Source organism: Sorex araneus, chromosome 1, assembly GCF_027595985.1.
Source record: "Sorex araneus isolate mSorAra2 chromosome 1, mSorAra2.pri, whole genome shotgun sequence".
Lineage (NCBI taxonomy): Eukaryota > Metazoa > Chordata > Mammalia > Eulipotyphla > Soricidae > Sorex > Sorex araneus.
In genome coordinates, this window is record NC_073302.1 from 347,632,392 (window position 1) to 347,651,763 (window position 19,372).

A 19,372-nucleotide genomic window follows, 5' to 3' on the forward strand; every position below is an offset into this window, starting at 1 on the left:
AGAGGGCCGACCCGGTTTAATCCCAACACCTGGCCTGGCTCACCGAGGGAATTCCAGGAGTGATTCCTGAGCACAGAGCCAGGAAAAAACTCTGAGCATCACTGAATATGCACCCCCAGCTCCCAAAGGAGCTGCATGTAAGCTTTTCCATTAAGTTTATTATCCCAGGCTGGGGAGATGACTGGAAGGTATGTTTTGCAGACAGACGCTCCAGGCTCACAATGACCTCTGGATACCACAGAATGTGGCCCCCAAGTAGAAAGACAAACAAAATATATTACTCCTTATTACTCTCTTTCGGAGTTTCTGCTTTAAGTCCTGCTTTTTGTAATTAGTTCTTGGAAATGGAATTGCATGTGTAGCTTTACAGAAACATGAATCAGAGGGTGCTCTGAATAAAGACTAAGATGGAAGACTTTATGGGGATTACTTCCTCTTATGTGTCCTGCAGCTACAAGCATGGCCTTGCAGGAATGTGCATGATGCCTCTGGAACAAGAGGACTGATGCACTCACATGGAATGTACCATAAAACCTGCAAACGCCTTTGATGGCAAATGATCATCACAGTACCAACACACTGGCACAAACTCACAGAGGACCTACCACATTTTGTTCCTCTTTTTTTGTTTGTGGATCACACTCAGAGATGCTCAGGGGCTACCTCCGCCAGTGTTCAGAGGACATGGGGGTGCGGGGGTTGGAATCCAGGTTGGCCACATGCAAGGAAAGTGCCCTACCACTCAGGCCCCTCCCGACTCCCTTCAAGCCTAAAGTGCTTATTAGTAAGTCCGCCACAGTTCTTCATGGAGCTGGAGTACATACAGAATAGAATTAGTCACTTTACATAGAAGATTTGTCTTGCACCCCACCCGCAGTGCCAGCAGGCAGAGGTGAAGACCAAGGGTTTCAGAGCGGCTCAGGCCCTGAGGGCCAAAAAAGAAAGGCAAAGGCTTAGAGAATTTCCCTGCCTTCAGAGGAGAGTGATGAGTGCCTCAGGGGGTCCAGAGAGGCTCCATGGGGGGCATGGGGGAGGTTTACTGTGAGTCACATACGGGATGTCCACATGGACAGATGGAGAGAACCCAGGGTCCTTTGGGAAGGTAAGTGCTAAGAAACCAGTCTCAGAAATGATCTCTTCACTTGCTTCTTAGGAAGGGTCACTCGGGCCGAGCTGGTAGGAGACCCGTTTCTCCCTGTGCTGGACAGGTTCCCCAGGTTCCCTGAACATAACTGAGTGCAGCCCCTCACACACAAATAAAATTTGTGACATTAAAATAAATGTCCTTGTCCTTGGGACTGGAGCGGCAGTACTGGGGTTAGGCGTTTGCTCTGCATGCTGTCGGCACAGCTTGACCCGTCAGGAGTGATCCCTGTGCAGAGTCGGGAAGAAGCCCCAAACAAAAGAAGAGGGAGAGGAAACTCACTCGTATGGCAGCTGGGTTCCCTGACCACTACAGGCACTGCCTGCAGCACCGCCAGGTGTGGCCCAAATCAACCCCCCAAGTAGATGCATTTGGAAACATGGTTATTCTGATCATAAATTAACTGATGTGTCAAAGCATAGAAAGAGAAGAAATAAAAACTCACCTTTTTTGGCACACATCCAACATTCACCTGGGGAAAAAAAGAAGATATTTTAAGAATATTAAGCTCCCAGCGGCCCCGCAGAGGGCTGAGCCCGGCATCACACTGTGCTGAGAGGCTCAACTTGAGCCGGAACTGGGCGGAGAGTCTGGAGACAGGACACTGACATCCTGTTTTCTCTTAGCATGGCAGCAAAGGCGGAAGGTTGTGCTTCTTACAGGACGGGGCTGATGGTGTCACTCATCGGCATCTTCTCGAGCAAACAGGCAAGAGGAGGAGGAGGAGGCGACCCCTCGCACTGGACCAACCCCGGTCAGTGTTTCGGCCCCAAGATCTCTAATCATTCGCTTTACCGGATAAAATTGCGTGGTGGTCGTGCAACAGTCCCTGGCACTATGGTCCCCCAAGCACCACCAGTAAAGCTGGGAACAGTCCCGGAGCACTATATGGTATGGGCCAAAGTCACCCCAACCCTCCCTTGCGCTCAACAAGAGTCTGGGAGTGAGTGCTGCAGCTCCTCTGGCCAGGGCCAGGTGGCACAGGGACAGCTCAGGTGTGTGTGTGAGGCGGGGGTGGGGGGGCTGAGAACAGAAGCACAAAGTTGGGGCCCCGCAGAGCCCACAGGACTCCCGGGAAATGGACGTGCTGTGAGCGAGACACCTGGATGCCCCACTGCAGGCCTCTCCAGGGAAGGCGCCCTTCAGCTCTAGGCAGGACAAACTGCGACGGCACAGCAGGGTGGACGTGTGCCTTGCTCACAGCAGACCCAGGTTCAATCCTCGGCATCCCACGTGGCCCCCGAAGCACCACCAGGAGTAATTTCTGAGTGTAGAGCCAGAAGTATCCCTGGAGCATGGCTAGGTGTGGCCCAAAAAAACAAAAGCAAGGAAAAAATCCTGTGGGCCGTCAAGGTTCACCCACGCTGAGGGCATTTCTGGGGGTGCTAGGGATAAGCCACAGATCTGACTCAGCACCGGGCAGCCAACAGGCAAAGGAAAGAGAACAGCGAGACTGCACTCACAAGCCTACAACAGGGGCTTGGGGCTTACGGCCAAACAGCACAGCACGGTCCCCCCGGGCACTGTCAGAGTGGCCCACCCCCCAAAGAGATTTCACATGAAACCAAGCTGAGGCCTGGAAGAGAGCAGCTGGGGTGGGAAGCCACGTCAGAGTTCCCGGGTTTGGTCTCAGCAATGGGACAAGCAGGGCAGCCTCAGGCCCAGCACCAATCTAGGGGCCTGCATCATGGGGAGAGGCACTGGGGCCCCATCACAAAACACACAAGTGGGACCATGAATGAAACTCCTCAGTAGAACACTTCCCTTCCATGCGTGAGGCCTGGGTTTGATCCTCAGCACTGGAAAAAAATTAAAAATTTCAGTAACAAACAGGTCCAGGGAGAGAATTAAAAATACTGGAGCACAGGCCGGGCACACAGGAGCCCGCGTTTGGCCCCTGGCACCACAGATGGCCTGATGGTCCCGTATTCCTCTAGACTGAGAATTGATCAGTTTGACCCACACAGCTGGACTATCTGGGACAGCTAAATAGATACCCAAACAGTCTAGTCTATCACTAGACTCCTGGGTCGCCTTCTTAAAAGAAAAACAAAACAAAAAAATTGCCTGACAAATTATTTATGGGGGCCAAAGCGATAGTACAGGTAGTGTTTGCCTTCCACACAGCCAACCTGGATTAGAACCCCCATACCCCATATGGTCCCCCGAGCACCACCAGGAGTAATTAATTCCTCAGTGCAGAGCCAGGAATAACCTGAGCATCCCCTGGTATGCAAACCCCCCACAAAAAAAACAAGTTACTTATGGGGATAAAAATACAACAACGACCCACATATATCAGACAAGAGAGAAAGTCCTTCCAAAACCCTGTAAACAGGCTGAGATGATCATTTTAAAAAACTGTTTCCTTTACTCTAATCCTAAAATGCGTAACTCAAAAAACAAAACACATAAAACCGGAGTGGGGGGCTGGAACAATAGCACAGCGGGTAGGGCGTTTGCCTTGTGCAAGGCCGACCCAGGTTCGATTCCCAGCATCCCATATGGTCCCCTGAGCACCGCCAGGGGTAATTCCTGAGTGCAGAGCCAGGAGTAACCCCTGTGCATCGCCGGGTGTGATCCAAAAAGAAAAAAAAATAAAAATAAAACCGGAGTGAGACTGGCTACACAACCACAAGTTTGTCCTTGATGAGATGATGACCACTGGTGTGCCCTCACAGAGAAGCCAATGGCAAAAAGAAACTCATCTCAGAAGGACAAACTACCAGTGGGCAACGGTTGAAGGGTGACTTAGATATTGGTCAATTTTATCAAAAACCCTGAAATAAGATATATTGTATAGAATGTTGATGCTGAAGATACATGTTACATCTCACAAAAATGACTATTCCAGACATTTAGCCTAAAGAAGTAATCTAAGAGATAGAAAAGCTGAATGCATGTCTAAACACATACTCAGGAATAACTATTTTTCCTAGTACTAGATATTATATAGAAAAATACTGTAGCCAAAGAGATGGTACAGCAGGTAGGGTACTTTCCTTGCATGTGGCCAACCCACGCTGAATCCCCGGTACCCCATATGGTCCCCTGAACACTGCCAGGAGTAACTCCTGAATACAGAGCCAGGAGTAATCTATGATAAAGGAGATGGATATGTTAAGTAAGAAAAGCCTCTTCCCCAATTGCTGGGGAAAAAAAAGAGATATTTGAAAGAGAGAGAGGGAGGGAGGGTTGGAAGAAAGGAAGGAAGGACCCACCATTTACATCATACACAAAAGTTAATTCAAAATGGATAGAAAACCTCAACATTAGACCAGAATCCAGAAAGACATAGTGAGGAAGACATAGGCATGTCGACCTTAGAGTTGTTGTCACTGATTTAAGCCCGTTGGCAAAGACAACAAAACCCAAACTAAACTAACAGAACTATATCAAACTAAAATAACTTTGCATGACAGAAGAAACCTGGGCTTAAATTAAAAGACAACTGAATGAGAAAAAATATTTGCACACCATAAGTCTGACAAAGGGTTAATATCCAAGACACAAAAAGTGTTCACAAAATGTAATTCCACCAAAAGGGGTGAATAGAAGAAACGACAGTTTCTCAAAGTAGATAAACAAATGGCCCACAGGCATGCAAAAAAATGTGTTCCTCCTCTCTACTGTAACCAGGGAATCTCTTACACCAGTGAGAATGGCCAATCCCAAAAAGCTTGGCCGGGTAAGTCGAGGCGCTTGCCTTGAAGCCAACAGACAGGCCTGAGTCTCCGGCACCACTCAGTGAGCTTGATGAATGGCGACCACTGGGGCAACTTAGTAGAACAGCTAACAACAGAAGACAACTCTTTCTTTTTTCCAATATCTGACCCTCTGGGCAGTGACAGGGAATATTCCGGGAATGTGGGTACAAAAGAACGCTTATCCACTACTGACGGGAACTTTATTTGCTTCAGTCTCTCTGGAAAACAGTATGGAGACTTTTGGGTGTTTCTTTTTTTTTTGGGGGGGGGGGTTGTGCCACACCTGGTGATGCTCAGGGGTAACTGCTGGCTCTGCACTCAGGAATTCCTCCTGTTGGTGCTCGGGGGACTATAAAGGATGCCAGGGGTTGCACCCGGGTTGGCCACATGGAAGGCAAATGCATTACCCCCTGTACTATCACTCCAGCCCCACAGTACGGAGACTTTTTAAAAAAGACGAGCTTCTGTACAACCCAACAATTCCCCCACTTGGCATCTACCACAAAACACAGAATCATTCATTTGAAAAGATTATCTACACATCTACGTTTACCCACATCTAAGAACAGACGGAATATGGAAGTAATCCAAATGTCCAACAATAGATGAACGAATAAAGAACCTGTGGTTTGGGGCCAGAGAGAAAGCACAGCAGGTAAGGCTCCTGCTGGGCATGTGCCTAACCCAGGTTCAAATCCCAGCACCCCATACATAAAAGAAGGAAGGAAGGGAGGGAGGGAGGGAGGGAGGGAGGGAGGAAGGAAGGAAGGAAAGAAGGAAGGAAGGAAGGAAGGAAGGAAGGAAGGAAGGAAGGAAGGAAGGAAGGAAGGAAGGAAGGAAGGAAACCAACAAGTGATGTACCATCTACTATTGTGAACTTGGACTTTTTATGAGGTTATGTTACATACAGTAAAGATTCATCAGTCAACAGAAGTGGGAACTTAGGAATTAAAGGGTTGCGGTGGGGTGAAGAGTTCAAGTCTCATTAAAAAGAATGGGCGGGGCATATGCACCTAGAGCAGAATTACAAGCACTTACAAGCACATTACTGGGAAAGTGCCGTGCCTTAGCAATCAGCAGATTTATGGCTCTCTGGCCCGCCCTCCCCTCTGAGCAAGCACAAGAGAGGCAGCCCGGGAAGGAAGGAGAGTGAGAGGAGGGAAGCTGAGTCACTGTGGGGAGCCATCCAACATCTAGGGGTGACCTGATCATCAGGTTCGCCTTCCCTGACCCACACTTGTCACTTCTATTCCTTGCAGTCAAAGCTGAAGTACAGTAAGAAGTCTCGAGTGGCGTCCAAAGAGCTGGAGCACATGCTTCTGCAAGCTGGCACCCTGGGGTCAAGCCCCGCACCATGTGGGCCCCGGAACCACCAGGGCTGGACCCGGAGCACCAAGCCAGGCACAGCCCACACACTGCCAGGTGGAACCTCAAAGAGGCCTCGACAACGGCTCCACATTCGGTATCTCCGGAAAACAGAGCTGCCCTCAATGAATCAGTGAATGTACTCATGCTCCATCTGTCTTCTTCTCAACCTTCGCCAGCATCCAACATTCATTCTCCTTTCAACTTCTGGGCCATGGTGCTGACCAGGGTCACTCCCAGGGCACTCCCATGCTGCAGGCAGGACCGGGTGTGCTCCAGCCCCTGGAGACTGGAGATGGAGCCCAGTCGTAGAGCCCAGGGTATGTGAGTATGGGGCCCTGGCATCCATCCTCCCAACACACACACACACACACACACACACACACACACACACACACACACAAAGAAAAATTAAAGTAATTCAAGTTGCTGTAAGGCACGCAGTGTCCTGAATTACTCTCTATTCCATCCGTTGGTCCCACAAGTACCTTTGGAGCCAAGAGCTCAGGGACCAGCCAGAGCTGGCATGTGCAAGGCAGGCACCCTGCCCTCTGCACCCTGGGCCTGAGCCCTGTTCATCCTTTCTGCCGTGCGCCTATTGGCAGGGACTGGTCCCTCCCTGAGCAGCTGGGTGACAGGGTGTCAGGGCTATGGCTCCCAACAGAGCACAGGGCTGGTAATACCTGAAGCATATGCATTTATTTTGGGCGTGGGGGAGCCCTGAAAGCAGCTCTCAGGGGGTTCAGGGGCTCCCTGGCAACATGTGGTCAACACAGCCCGAGAGCTCAATGCTGGGGCTTGGGTCTGTGGCCCTGGGGACCCCGGGGCCGGAGCTCGGGTGAAGGTAAGACATGCACACTTGCCCCCAACTCTCTCGGCCAGGACCAGGCAAGCACCTGGAAGAATCCTTAAATACATGCCCCAGGCACACAGGAGCCAATAGGAAGTTGTGGGAATAGAGTGGAGCTTCCCAAACTGAATGAGCCCTTCTCAAAATCAAAATCATCATCGACTCCCCAGCCCCCCCCCCCCGCCATCCCTGCTGCAAATCCACCTTCTCTAAGTGAACAAGCAAAAGTGATCTCTCACTTGGTACTGGGCATCTACCACCCCTGTGGGTGGTGCCGCGGCCCACATGGGCCATGTCACCGGCGTTGGGGAACGCTGGCAGAGACCATCAGATCCCTGAATCAGTCCCCCTTTGCAAGGGGGCAATTCCCCCCACCTCCCAGGGCTCCCCACCCCCAGTGGCGGGCAGACCCTTCTGCGGGGCCTCTCTGGCTCACAGGGAGCACCCCACAAACGGGCAGGGCCCAGGAAGAGTTCAAGTCCAGAGCCGCACCGTTTTTTTTCCAGGCTCCCAAACCTGCGATTCTGCCCAGGCACGCTCGACCGCCACTTTGCCCCGGGCGGGCGGTGAAACAAGAACTTCATTGACAACTGCCTCTGCCAAGAAAATCACCTGAGCGCTCAGGGAGGTGGCTCCGAGAGCCAAGGACACGCTCTGCAGGGAAGGAGGCCGGGATTGTAGCCCCGTTGGGGAGTGGCTGCCAAGCCCCACTAGGTACGGACAGCACGACAGAAAAAATACAAAAGAATGGAGGCCCAGTCTACATCCTTGATCAGTCCCTGCATCTAGAGCTGCCTACAGCGTCCACCTAGAACCATCCCAGCGCTGGGAGCTTGCCTTAGCCCGGCCTGCTCCCAGCACTGCACACGGCTCCCCCCAAGCACACCGATGTGTGAGCAGAGCCCGAAGCAGCTCCCCAGCGGCTGTGGAAACAGTACAGCGAGTAGGCACTAGCCTTGGGCACAGCCAACCCGGCTGCCATCCCCAGTGAGGGATCCCTAATCACAGAGCCAGGAGGAAGCCCGGAGCACTGCTGGGTGTGCTCCCGACCTCCGAAAAGAAGCAGCTTTTGAGCATCATTTGGGCATGGCCCCCAGATCCAAAGGATAAAAGTATAATCCAGCTCCAATACGCAGAAGGCAGGCATGCTGAGAGATGGATCAAAGACCAGCAAAACAGTATCCACTCAGGGCAAAGGAGACACGCAAAGGACGGAGGCTCAGTCTTTGCAAGCGGGAGGCCCAGGTTCAAGCCCGGCCCCACATGGTCCATCGAGCTTTGCTGGGAGCAACCCTTGAGCGCAGAGCCTGGAGCAGACCCTGGATACCACAGGTGGAGCCAATTCCCTCTTCCCACCTAGAGAAAGCAAGAAAAAAAATCCACTGGGGACCTCTGGCTTGCTCTCCTCGCACGTGTCCCCTTGAACACGGGTCTCCTTTGCTTGCCTGTTGGCTTGCTTAGTTCCATTCTGGAGCAGCCCGTGTTCTCTCCTGAACACATACTCCATCTTTCTCTTGTCTCACTTCTTCCGAAGCAAGTCTCTTCAAATGGGCTGGAGCATGTACCGTGGGTCTGGCATTTACCTGGCATGCAGCTACCTGGGGTTCAATCCTGGGCATTCCATATGGTCCCCCGGACCCTGCTGGGAGTCAACCCTGAGCACAGAGTCCCGAGCACCACTGGGTGTGATCAAAATGGGAAAACTTAAAAAAAAAACAAAACACGGTGTCTTGGGTAGAGCGGGGACAGGCAGAGGGGGAGAGAAACCAGGAGGTCACTCAGGAATGACGATGACAATGTTTTCAGGGGAGTGTACAGGTGTCAAAACTTATCAAATGGGGGCTCAGAAGAAGACAGCGGGTAGGGCACTTGCCTGGCACAGGGCCGACTAGGGCTAGATCCCTAGCACCCCTCAAGCCCCCTACGCTCTTAAGCACTGAGCCAGGAGTGAGTCCTGAGCACTGCTGGGTGTAACCCACAAACCAAAACAACCACCACCACCTAACTGACTTTAAAAAAAAGGCTTTTGAGTGCCAGTCCACTGTAGATGAATATGAGAGGACTGGCAGGTGAGAGATGGCTGGGGCACGGGTGTGGGGTGCATGTAGCTTCAGTGCTATGCGCCCCAAACTCCCCAATCTCCCCCTAAATCTCCATGCATTCACCAAAGTTCTCTGGACCCATCTTTTGGGGTCCTGGTGCAGCTTCATTACACAAGCATGCCAGGAACCCTTCCCTCTGGGCGGGGATGTGGGACTGGCCAGCCCCCCTGTCCAAACACTGGATCCCCATGCCAAGCCCCATCACCGGGCACTCCTCAAAGTCACATCTCATCAACAACCGCTGAGGACGGTTGTCAGGGGTTTGTCCCAGATGCTAAGACTCCTTCATTCTTTTATCTTGCGCCAGGATTGGGAACATGGGCCATCTACTTACTGACATTGCATCTTAACACACATAGAACATTCAATACACACGTCTTTCCCTTCAAATTTCAGAGAAAAAGTTAGCACCTAGAGTGTAAGAGAGAGAACTCTGCATAAAGTAGGATGCCAAGCCAAAAAGAAAAAAGAAAAGAAAAATTAGCCGACACAAAGAAGTATTCCGATGGGCTGGGGCTTGACTGTGTGGCTCTTGATTTAGGCAAGCGGAACATCAGGTCAGGGTGGGACTTGCAGATGGGAACGAACTGCCACTTGGGGTCTCCAAGGAGGGCCGGAAGCGCTGGGCAAGACAAAACTCTCCTGGCACTTGAACTCTCTACCCGCTTGCGCCGAGCAGCAGATCTCGCCCTGGATCTTTTGCCTGCCATGCCCCAGGAAAGCCTTGAGTTCAATTCCCACAACCTCTAGGCACCACGAATGCTACCCCAACCAGTGCGTGAAAGGTCACAATCATGACTAACTGGAATCCACTTACAAACACCAAAGCTTACTACAGCTTGAGTGAAATCCCTCCAATGCGATCAGAGAGGGCAGCCAGAGAGACAGCATGGGGTTAAGGTGCTGGCCTTGCCCGAAGCTGAGCCTGGCTGGACCCCGGGAACTGGACACGGTCCCCCCCCAAGCCCCGTTCAGGGGTGATCCCTGAACAGTCAGGAGTGACCCCTGAGCAGAGCAGTGGACAATTACCACCAGCTCCCCAAAATGGTATTTATCCCCTTCATGGTAATTTATAAGACATTCTGGCTACTTGGTTCAAGGTTCTTCTGCAAACTATACTCTCCTTCCTGACCTGCAGTTAGTGGGCTCAAGGCGGAGAACTAAAAATTAACCAACGAGGAAACAAACGGCAGAAATAGTAAAACTTCCACTAGCCCCACCCTTACTGATCACTCTATTTAAACATAGGTGTGCCACGTTTATGAAACCAAGCCCATGGAAAAACCAGAGTGATTTTCTCCTGTGAGGGATATCTATGATACTGAAGGAACTTCCGGGCTCCTTGAAGTAGGGCCAAAAAGACAGTACAGGGGCTGAAGTGCTTCCTTGCCGACGGCTGACCTGGGTTCTATTCCCCGCACCCTCGGAGAGATCCCTGAGCATAGTCAGGTGTGGTCTCCCCAAAAACAGTGGCAGGGGGAGGGGCGCTGGCTGACCCCAAAATGATTTCTGGAACCACGACCATAGGAGTAATCCTTGAGTACAGATCACTAAGCCCTGAGCACCACTGGCCGGGGCCCCAAAAAGCAAAAGAATATGAAGCATTCAACCCTTCCTTTGCCCAACTCTCACGGGCAATGCCGCAAGAATCATGTTCTTCTTTATCACAGCATCACTACATCAGGGAGAACAGCGGGCCCTGTGCTACCACAGGCCCTGGAGCAAAGGGTTAGAAGGAACTTCTGCTCAAACCAACTCTTCCTACCTCTGCGTAGGCAGAGAACTGAACCGCAGACAAAGCTCCCAGAAAACTCGACTTCACCTTGGCATTGAGCAATCCTGAGCCTGTAATTGATTCGGAGAAGCTATTAGAGAGAGCTTTCAGAAGATGCCAACAGCCGGGGCCAGAGATCAGCTCCTGCATCTCAGGAATTACTTCATCGCGGAAGGCAACTACAAGATCACTTATCTTTAACCAAGTTCCAAGGGAAAAAAGAAATTGTCTCCCACTTTTAATATTTAACTTAACCTAGAGAAAGACTGATCGAAGTGTGCACCCATTTTTTGTTTTGTGTTTCCATTTTTTTCACTGGGATGCTTTTTAAATTGAATCATAGTGAGATACACAGTTATAAAGTTGTTCATAATTGGGTTTCAGTCATATAATGTTCCAACTCCTGTCCTCTCACCAGTGCACACTGGCAGTGCTCAGGGCTTACTCCTAGCTCTGTGCTCAGGGATCACTCTTGGCAAAGCTCAAGGGACTATATTGGTGCTGGGGATCAAACCCGGGTTGGCTGTGTGCAAGGCCAGCGCCCTACCCACTGCTCCATCTCTCTGAGGAGGGCGGTCGTACTTCCGGAATGCTGCGGGGTCTGGCGGTGTCATACAGAAACCTCAAGGGCCTAGAGGAATAGTACCAGGGCCTAGAGCATCTGGCTGCAAGTATCTGGTCATGAGTTCAAGTCCACAGAGTTCCACATGTGCTGAGAATCATCCTGGCAGCCCTCTGCAGCCTCCACACCACAGTGACATGGCCACACAGCACTGAGGAGCACGTAAGTGTCCAGAAGGGGGAGCGGGCCTCAGTGAGCCCCATGATGAAAGGAACCTCACACACCCCAGCCAGGAAGTCTGCCCCCGGAAAGCACATGTGTGACACTGCGGCAAACACAGCCCATGTCCCTCACCAAGAGTGGAGAAGCAGTGCTCAGGGCTTCCCGTAGGTAGTGCTCAGGGGCCCAGTGGGTAGGACACTTGCCTTGCATGCAGCCAACATTTATGGTTCCCTGAGCGACCCCTGAGCCCAGAGCCCAGTAGCACTGCACTGTAGCACTGTAGCACTGTAGCAATGTCGTCCCGTTGCTCATCGATTTGCTCAAGTGGGCACCAGTAATGTCTCCACTGTGAGACCTGTAGTTACTGTTTTTGGCATACCAAATATGCCACGGGGAGCTTGCCAGGCTCTGCCGTGTGGGCGGGATACTCTTGGTAGCTTGCCGGGCTCTCCAAGGAGAACGGAGGAATCGAACCCCGGTCAGCCGCGTGCAAGGCAAACACCCTACCCACTGAGCCATCGCTCCAGTCCAGTCCAGCCTAAAAACAAAGAGTATAACCTCTGGTGAGCAAACATGCTGGCACCACGACCTGATGCATGGCCCCACTGCCCCTAAACAAAGGCAGGCCCCCAGCCAGGGTAACAACCACAGTCTAGACGCAAGGACTTAGCAGTTAGATGGCAGGAAATCAAGGCACGTACATGGAAACCACGAGCTGCTGGTCTCCGTCTTCCCGAAGCCCCTGCAAACCACTGGCCCACCGGGTTTATGATGACAATTGGGAACACCAATTGGCTGTTCCTGGCACGGGCGGGACAGAGGCTAGTGCTTGCCTGGCACGTGCTGGCCTGGGCTTGATTCCTGACACCTGCCTGTGATCCCATGAGTGAGCCCTGCCAGGGTGATGCCTGAGTGCAGAGCCAGGAGGAAACCCTGGAAACATCAGGGCATAGGCCCTCCCAACTTAAAAAAAAAAAAATGTTTTTTAAATTGTTGTTTCCTTCTGATAGCCAGCAGAGACCCTCCCCACAATTCAAAATACAAAGCCAGGAGGAGAAAAGGCCAAATGAAATGTCCTGAGATGTTAAGTGGAGAATTACTCCCTAAAATGTCACTACTTAGCAGAAAGCTTTTATTTTTATATTAAAAACACATCGTTTTTGTTTACAAATACAAATATTTATGAATTTCCCAGGAGCCTGAGGTGGTCATCTCGAGGCTACTCGTCGAGCAAGCATGAGAGACTCCTTGTTCCTCTCCCTCCCCTGGGGTCACTGGCTACCCCTCAGCCCTGGGGCGTCCTGGAGCAGCACATGTGGTGTTGAACCAGGTGCAGTTAAGGGCTGGAGAAGACACTGGGCGCTGGGAGAAACCCTGGGCCGGGTCACGCTGTAGGCCGCCTCTCTCTATCAGAGAACCTGCGGCAGCAGCTACGGAAGGACTCCTGAAGGTCATCATGCAGACCTGGAGGAGGACGATGCCAGATTATGTCACAGGGACAGCACAGATGGCCTCAGGTCCGAACTCCATCCAGCTGCCTGACCATGGACTCTCTTCTTTTCTGTTTCTGAGCCACACCCAGGGGTGCTCGGGGAATCCTAATGGGATGGGATGCTGGAAATCGAACTTGGGTCAACCACGGCAAAGCAACACCCTATCTGCTGTGCCATGTCTCTGGCTCTCTGCCCCTGGACATCGGACTTTCCCAAGCAGTCCAGTGGAAAGCCCTAGATCCCTACCGAAGCCCTATCAACCTGACAGCATGATCGTGTTCTCTGGAATGAGGGTCCCACCTTCCCAGGATGCTCATCCCCAAGTAAACGTTTCTGCATCCACTGCTGCCTGCGGAACACTGGCCTTCGAGTGGGTGGCTGACCTCAAGACGGGTCACAGGGCACTCTTTGGCTGTCCCAGGCTCGTTCAAGGAAGTAGTTTCTCTCAGTGTGCTCAGACTCCCCAAAGGAAACCAAGGGTGGGGGCACACCCCTGCCCTGCCTGGTTAATGCAGGTGCAACCCAGGCAGCCACAAGCTGGTTGCAACAGAATCCGGGGTGGGGGACGCTGGGAAAAGGAGAAGCCCCGTCAGCAGCTGAGCTGGGCAGCCTTCCTGCAGGGATAGTTTGCCCAACGGTCAAGGGGCAGGAGCACGAGCAACACGGGTTTTTCCTTTCCTCATCCCAGTTCCGTCTGAACTTGAAAATTGGGCACCGGACAACAGGACGGGAATCAGCCCGCTCTGAGCTGTCACATCTGAGTTTTTATTAATTTCACAAAAGGTTACTTTGCACGGGGATAAGGTGGTTGAATAGGGCTGGAGAGAGAATCTATCAGTAGGGCTCCCGCCCTGCACTCTGCACGACTGATCCCTGGGTTCCCACAGGGTCTCTGGCACGCAGGGCCAGGAGCAGCCCCTCACAAAACAGCTGGGTGAACGCACCAGCCCCTCCCTGCCCTGAGGAATTCACCCTCAATTCAGTCTCCAAAGGGCTTGTGGGCCCGTCCCAATCCCAGATCACTCCTGTGCAGCACTCTGACAAGAACAGCCTGTATCTCACCCAAATCTGTTAAAGAAGCCATACCAAAAACTTGGGGGACGGACACACCCAGCAGTGCTCAGGGGTCACTCCTGCCTCCGTGCTGAGGGACCAGGGTACATTATGGGGTACTGGGGGACAAACTTGATCAACCGCACGCAAGTCCTGCAGGCTCTGCTGTCTCTCCGGCCAAGAAAAGCAAATTTTTAAAAAATGGGTATTTAAAAATAATGTCATCTGACACGGGATTCACAACTACCTTGGGGACAATAATGGGGCCACGTCTAGCAGTGCTCAGGAGCCACACACAGGATGACAAAGTGCCCGGGAAAGCTCTTCCCGGCAAACCCTACCGGGTAACAGGGGCGAGTGACCCCCACCCGAGTGGCCACTCAGAATCAGCTGCCCAGCTTCTGAAACCCCCAGCCTGGCCCAGAGGAGCTGGCCCAGGGCCTGGCACATGCTTGCCCTGTGGAAGGCCAGGCCTGATGCGGGCACCGCAGGGTCTCCCAGCCACGGGCCGGCCGGCGACCCCCGAGCATAGAGCAGGGAGGAGGACCCTAGGCTCCCGGGGTGTGGCCCCCAGCCAAGGCCGGGTCGACAAGGTGCTCAGAGCAGAGCTGCAGCCGGCCGCGGACTTGCCTCGGCCTCGGCATCCACCGGGCGCGGGGAGCCGACACTGCGCCCCTGCCCCGCGGGTGGGGAGAGGAGCGGCCGGCCGGGTGGGGCAGGGAGCACCCCCAGGGCCCCCGCGGCCTGACACTAGGAGCACGACCCCCGGTGCCCCCGCGGTGACGGCAGGGGAGCACCCCCGAGCCCCCGCGGCTGCGCTGGGAGCACCCCGAGCCCCGCGGCGAGGTTCAGGGGAGCACCCGCACCCCGGCCGGTACTCACGCAGGTGCCGCCCAGCTTGCTGCTCTCCACCACGGCGGCCCTGGCGCCCAGCTCGGCCGCCCGTCGCGCGCTCGCCAGCCCGCCCGAGCCGCCCCCGATCACCAGGAAGTCGTAGGCGGCGCGGGCCGCGGGACCCTCGGGCCGTCCGGCCATGGCGCGCGACGCGGGCAGCGGGCGGACAGCGGCGCGGGCGCCCAGAACGCGGGGCAGCGCGGCCATGCGCGGGGGGCGGGGCGGCCCAGGGCGCAGGCGCGGGCGCGGGGCGGGGGCGGGGCCAGGGCGCGGGGCGGGGGCGGCGCGGGGGCGGGGGGCGGGGCGCGCGGGGGCCGCGAGTCTCCGAGCTCTCCGCAGGGCGCTCTCGGGGAGGGGGAGAGGTGGCCTTTGCCTGGGGTTCACCCTTTTTTTTTTTAAGCTTTACAGTACTCTCTGATCCCATAGCACCGCGGGGAGAGCGTTTGCCTTTTACGCGGCCGACACGAGTTCAATTCCCAGCATCCCATAGGGTCCCCCGAGCACCGCCAGGAGTCATTCCAGAGCGCAGAGCCAGGAATGCACTGGTTCATTGGGGTCGCTGGGTATGACCCCAAAAGCCAAAATTTAAAAAAGGGTAGAAGAGCAGGAGAGAGCAAAGTGGCTGAGTGCAAGCTTGCACGCACGTGGCCCTGTGGACGCGAGGCCTGTTGTGGTCCCAGGGCCCGCCAGCAGCAACTCTATAACACAGGGCCTCGTGTGTCCCTAAACACCCAGGGTTGTGGCCCCAGATAAACAAACAGGAAATAGGGTGGAAACGGAGACACAGTGCACTTTTCTCCCACGCTGTAAAAGCGGTCCTTTCTAAGTAGCTGTCACCACCAAAGGCCCGGCGTTGCCCGGCGTTGTCCTACGGGGGCTTTGAACAGAGTGCATGGTGGGAGCTCTCTGTCCTGGAGAGCGCTCCAGGGGCACGAGCTGGCCTCAGCACTGGGAAAGGGAACGGGAATAGGCGCAGAGGGAGAGCCTGTCCTTGGAGACCCACCCAATCCTCCCCCTAACCAAAAAGCATCAGAGGGTAGAAGGGAAAATGCTTTCCTGCAGAATGGCCTGTAATAATGTTGAGGAAGACCAAAAAAATATATATATATATATGGCCATTTCAACTGTCATTGTGGTATCTGTGTCATTTAACCACCGATGACTATTAAGACCTCTGGATAAAGGTCTGAAGGATGAGGGGCTATGTCAGTTTCAGAATATGCCCTCCAAAGCTGCTTACTGGCCAGAAAGGTAGAATGTGAACTCCCACAGGTCTACTGCAAATCATTAAATGCCATCAGTAATGAGAATGTTGTCACTGTGTGCTTCCTGCCCTGACACAGTCCAAATATACACCTCCTACTGGAGCCATAGGACGGCAGAAGGCACCAGCCTTGCACAGAGCGGACTGGGGTTCCATCCCCAGTACCCCATCTTGCCCCAGAGCACTGCCAGGAGTTGATCCCTACGCAGAATCAGGAGTAAGCTCTGAGCACCACCCAGAGTGCCACCCCCAAAACCAACAACAAAAAGGAATTAATACCTCAGAACTCTGAATGTGAAGCCCGCATTTGATCCCCAACGGACTACTCAGAAAAATCCAAATTGAGAGATGTTTCTGTTGGATAACATTGGTTTGCGCTTGCCCCACCCGCAGGGAACTTAGTTTTGCTGAGTTATTCCCACAGTGCTCCCAAGCACACCCAATTCCATCAGGCCCTTCAAATTCTATATTGCTTTTCTCTTTCCTTTATGTCCTTCACATGGTTTAGCAGTGTCCTTTTTGTATAGACACAGGAAGACAGTTGATGCTATGCTTTTGTAAAATGGGAGTCAATTGACTCCGAGTAATATTTACTCCTGGGCATCTGTCATATTTCCTTGACTTAAGCCTCAGTTGCCCTTAGTTCCTAGTACCCCAAAAGGAGGGTCCTGACAAGGGACTTGGATGGACCCAGGGCAAGCTGTAAATTACCCTGGCATTGACAAACTCTGGCATGACCCAAACAGAAGTAACTGATGGACCCTGCTGGGATGAAGGAAGATTGAAGATTGCAGTCTGTGGTTTGTAGCAAGATGTCCCCAGGAAGAGTCTCTCCTTGAGCACAATATATCTCTTACTGTGTTTGTACAAAATGACTAGAAATAAATGGATTAATAGCTAAAGCATGGGGCTGGAGCAACAGCACAGCAGGTAGGGCGTTTGCCTTGCATGTGGCTGACCTGGGTTCAATCCCCAGAATCCCATATCCCTGAGCACCACCAGGAGTAATTCCTGAGTGCAGAACCAGGAGTAACCCCTGAGCATCGCCAGGTGTGACCGAGAAAGCAAAAAAAAAAGAGAAAGCAATACATTCTTGTTGGAATCCCACCCATGAGCCCATCTCCTAGTACTGTAGAGTGCCGAACCCCCAAGTGAGATTTTGTCCAAGTTCTCCTGGAAGAACTTCCCCACTTCCCCTAGAGGAGGGGCTTTCATCTGTTCATTGTTATGACAATGTTCAGTCCCACCTATGTGTAGCCCCACCCTTCAAGATTTCTACATACCTATGCTGAAAGGAGAAATAAACGGTCACTGATTACCAACAGCCTGTGATCCTGCTCCTCTCTTCCTTGTTCCCTCGCTCACTCACTACTGTCAGCTGGCCTGGGGAGGTACTTCCCAGCCACCAAACACACGTGTTGCACTCCCACACTTTTTGGTTTTTTATTTATTTGTTAATTTTTTATTAGAGAATCAGTGATGTACAGTTACAAACTTATGAACTTTTGTGTTTGCATTTTACTCATACAGTGATCATTTACCCATCCCTCCACCAGTGCTCATTCACCTCCACCAATGATCCCAGTAACCCTCTCACCACCCCCACCCCACCGTGCCTCTGCGGTAGGGCATTCCCTTTTGTTCTCTCTCCTTTTGGGTGTTGTAGTTTGCAATAGAGGTATTGAGTGGCCTTCATGTTCAGTCTATAGTCTACTTTAAGTTCGCATCTTCCAACCCGAAAGGGTCCTCCCAACATCCTCTACTTGGTGTTCCCTTCTCTATCTGAGTTGTCTTCCCCCCCAGCATGTGAGGCCAGTTTCCAAGCTGTGGTGTAAAAAACTAAGGTACACTGAAGGGGCGTGTGCACTCGTGGGCTCTCCGGGCGGCTCTGTCTCACCGCCCACGTTCGGTGCCCTGGAACCGCTGTGTGTGCTGTCGGTCAAGGGCAGGCGACGGAAGGAAGAAGGCCAAACTGGTTGCTCAATCAGTTTATTTCATTCTCTCTCTCTGCTTCTCTCCCGGCTCTGGATCTCTCTCTGGATCTGTGGATCTGGCCCCCCAACCCACTCTTAGTTAAATCTCCCCAGCACGAAGGGGTTGGGGTGTACACATAGGTGTGGTCACCATCAATAGGGTAAGGTTCCTTTCCCTTAGGGGATGCTTCTCCTAGGACTTAATTCTCTTTCAGCGGGAGGATCCACCCAAGGGCAGAGTCCCATGAGTGTGTTTCTCCTCTCCCCAGCCAGCAAACATATAAGAATTCATAATCATTTTGTATGGACACAATAAGAAATGCATTAAAGCTTATAGAATTGCTCTCCAGGGGCCATCTCGATCTCAGACTAGAGTGTTCAGGCCAGATCAGTCTTTCCTATCCCTAGCAGGGTCCTAGTCTCATCATTACTTTTGGATCATGATAGCATTTGTCTATGATCAAGCTCTTAACTTATAGTTAAGAATTAGGCACTTTGGCCAGGCCCATCTCAATGCCAGGGTAGCACATAACTCACCACTTGCCCTGGATCCGTCCCGTCCCTCATCGGGACCCTGCTTTTGGGGTGTTAGGAATTGAGGGCAACTGAGGCTTAAGTGGAGAAAGCAGATGCCCGGGAGGGAATAATATTCGAGGCCAATTAAATCCCAAGTTACAAAAACATAATATTGTCTTCTTGTGCCTATACAAAAAAGACATAGCTTTAAAGTCAATTATTCAAAAGGCATAAAGAGGGGAGAAACGCAATGTTATAATATTCAGTGTCCTAGGAAGGTCTGACCTTACAAATTAGCAGAGTCAGATTAAGGGAAAGCCGCGGATTAACTGTTTTGGGGAAGAGAGCATAGAGAAGTGATTATAGCTAAACAAAGGAATGGGAGAGATTCGGGAACACCTTGATGAGTGAGAATGGGGTAAGCCTAAACTCCGGGAAAAACTGGGACAAGCT

The 19,372-nt window shown here is 52.5% G+C and overlaps 1 protein-coding gene across 1 annotated transcript in view; it reads right to left on the reverse strand.

The window, feature by feature from the left end:
* GSR (glutathione-disulfide reductase) overlaps positions 1 to 15,385 on the reverse strand; it is a 48,983-nt gene extending 33,598 nt beyond the window's left edge. Inside the window, exons 1-2 of the mRNA XM_004606949.2 lie at positions 15,155 to 15,385; positions 1,590 to 1,616 (exon numbers count right to left, since the gene is read on the reverse strand). Coding sequence (XP_004607006.2) covers positions 1,590 to 1,616; positions 15,155 to 15,373 — 246 coding nt within the window. The 5' untranslated portion in view covers positions 15,374 to 15,385. The remainder of the gene's footprint in view (positions 1 to 1,589; positions 1,617 to 15,154) is intronic.
* Between the last annotated feature and the right edge of the window lie 3,987 nt (positions 15,386 to 19,372).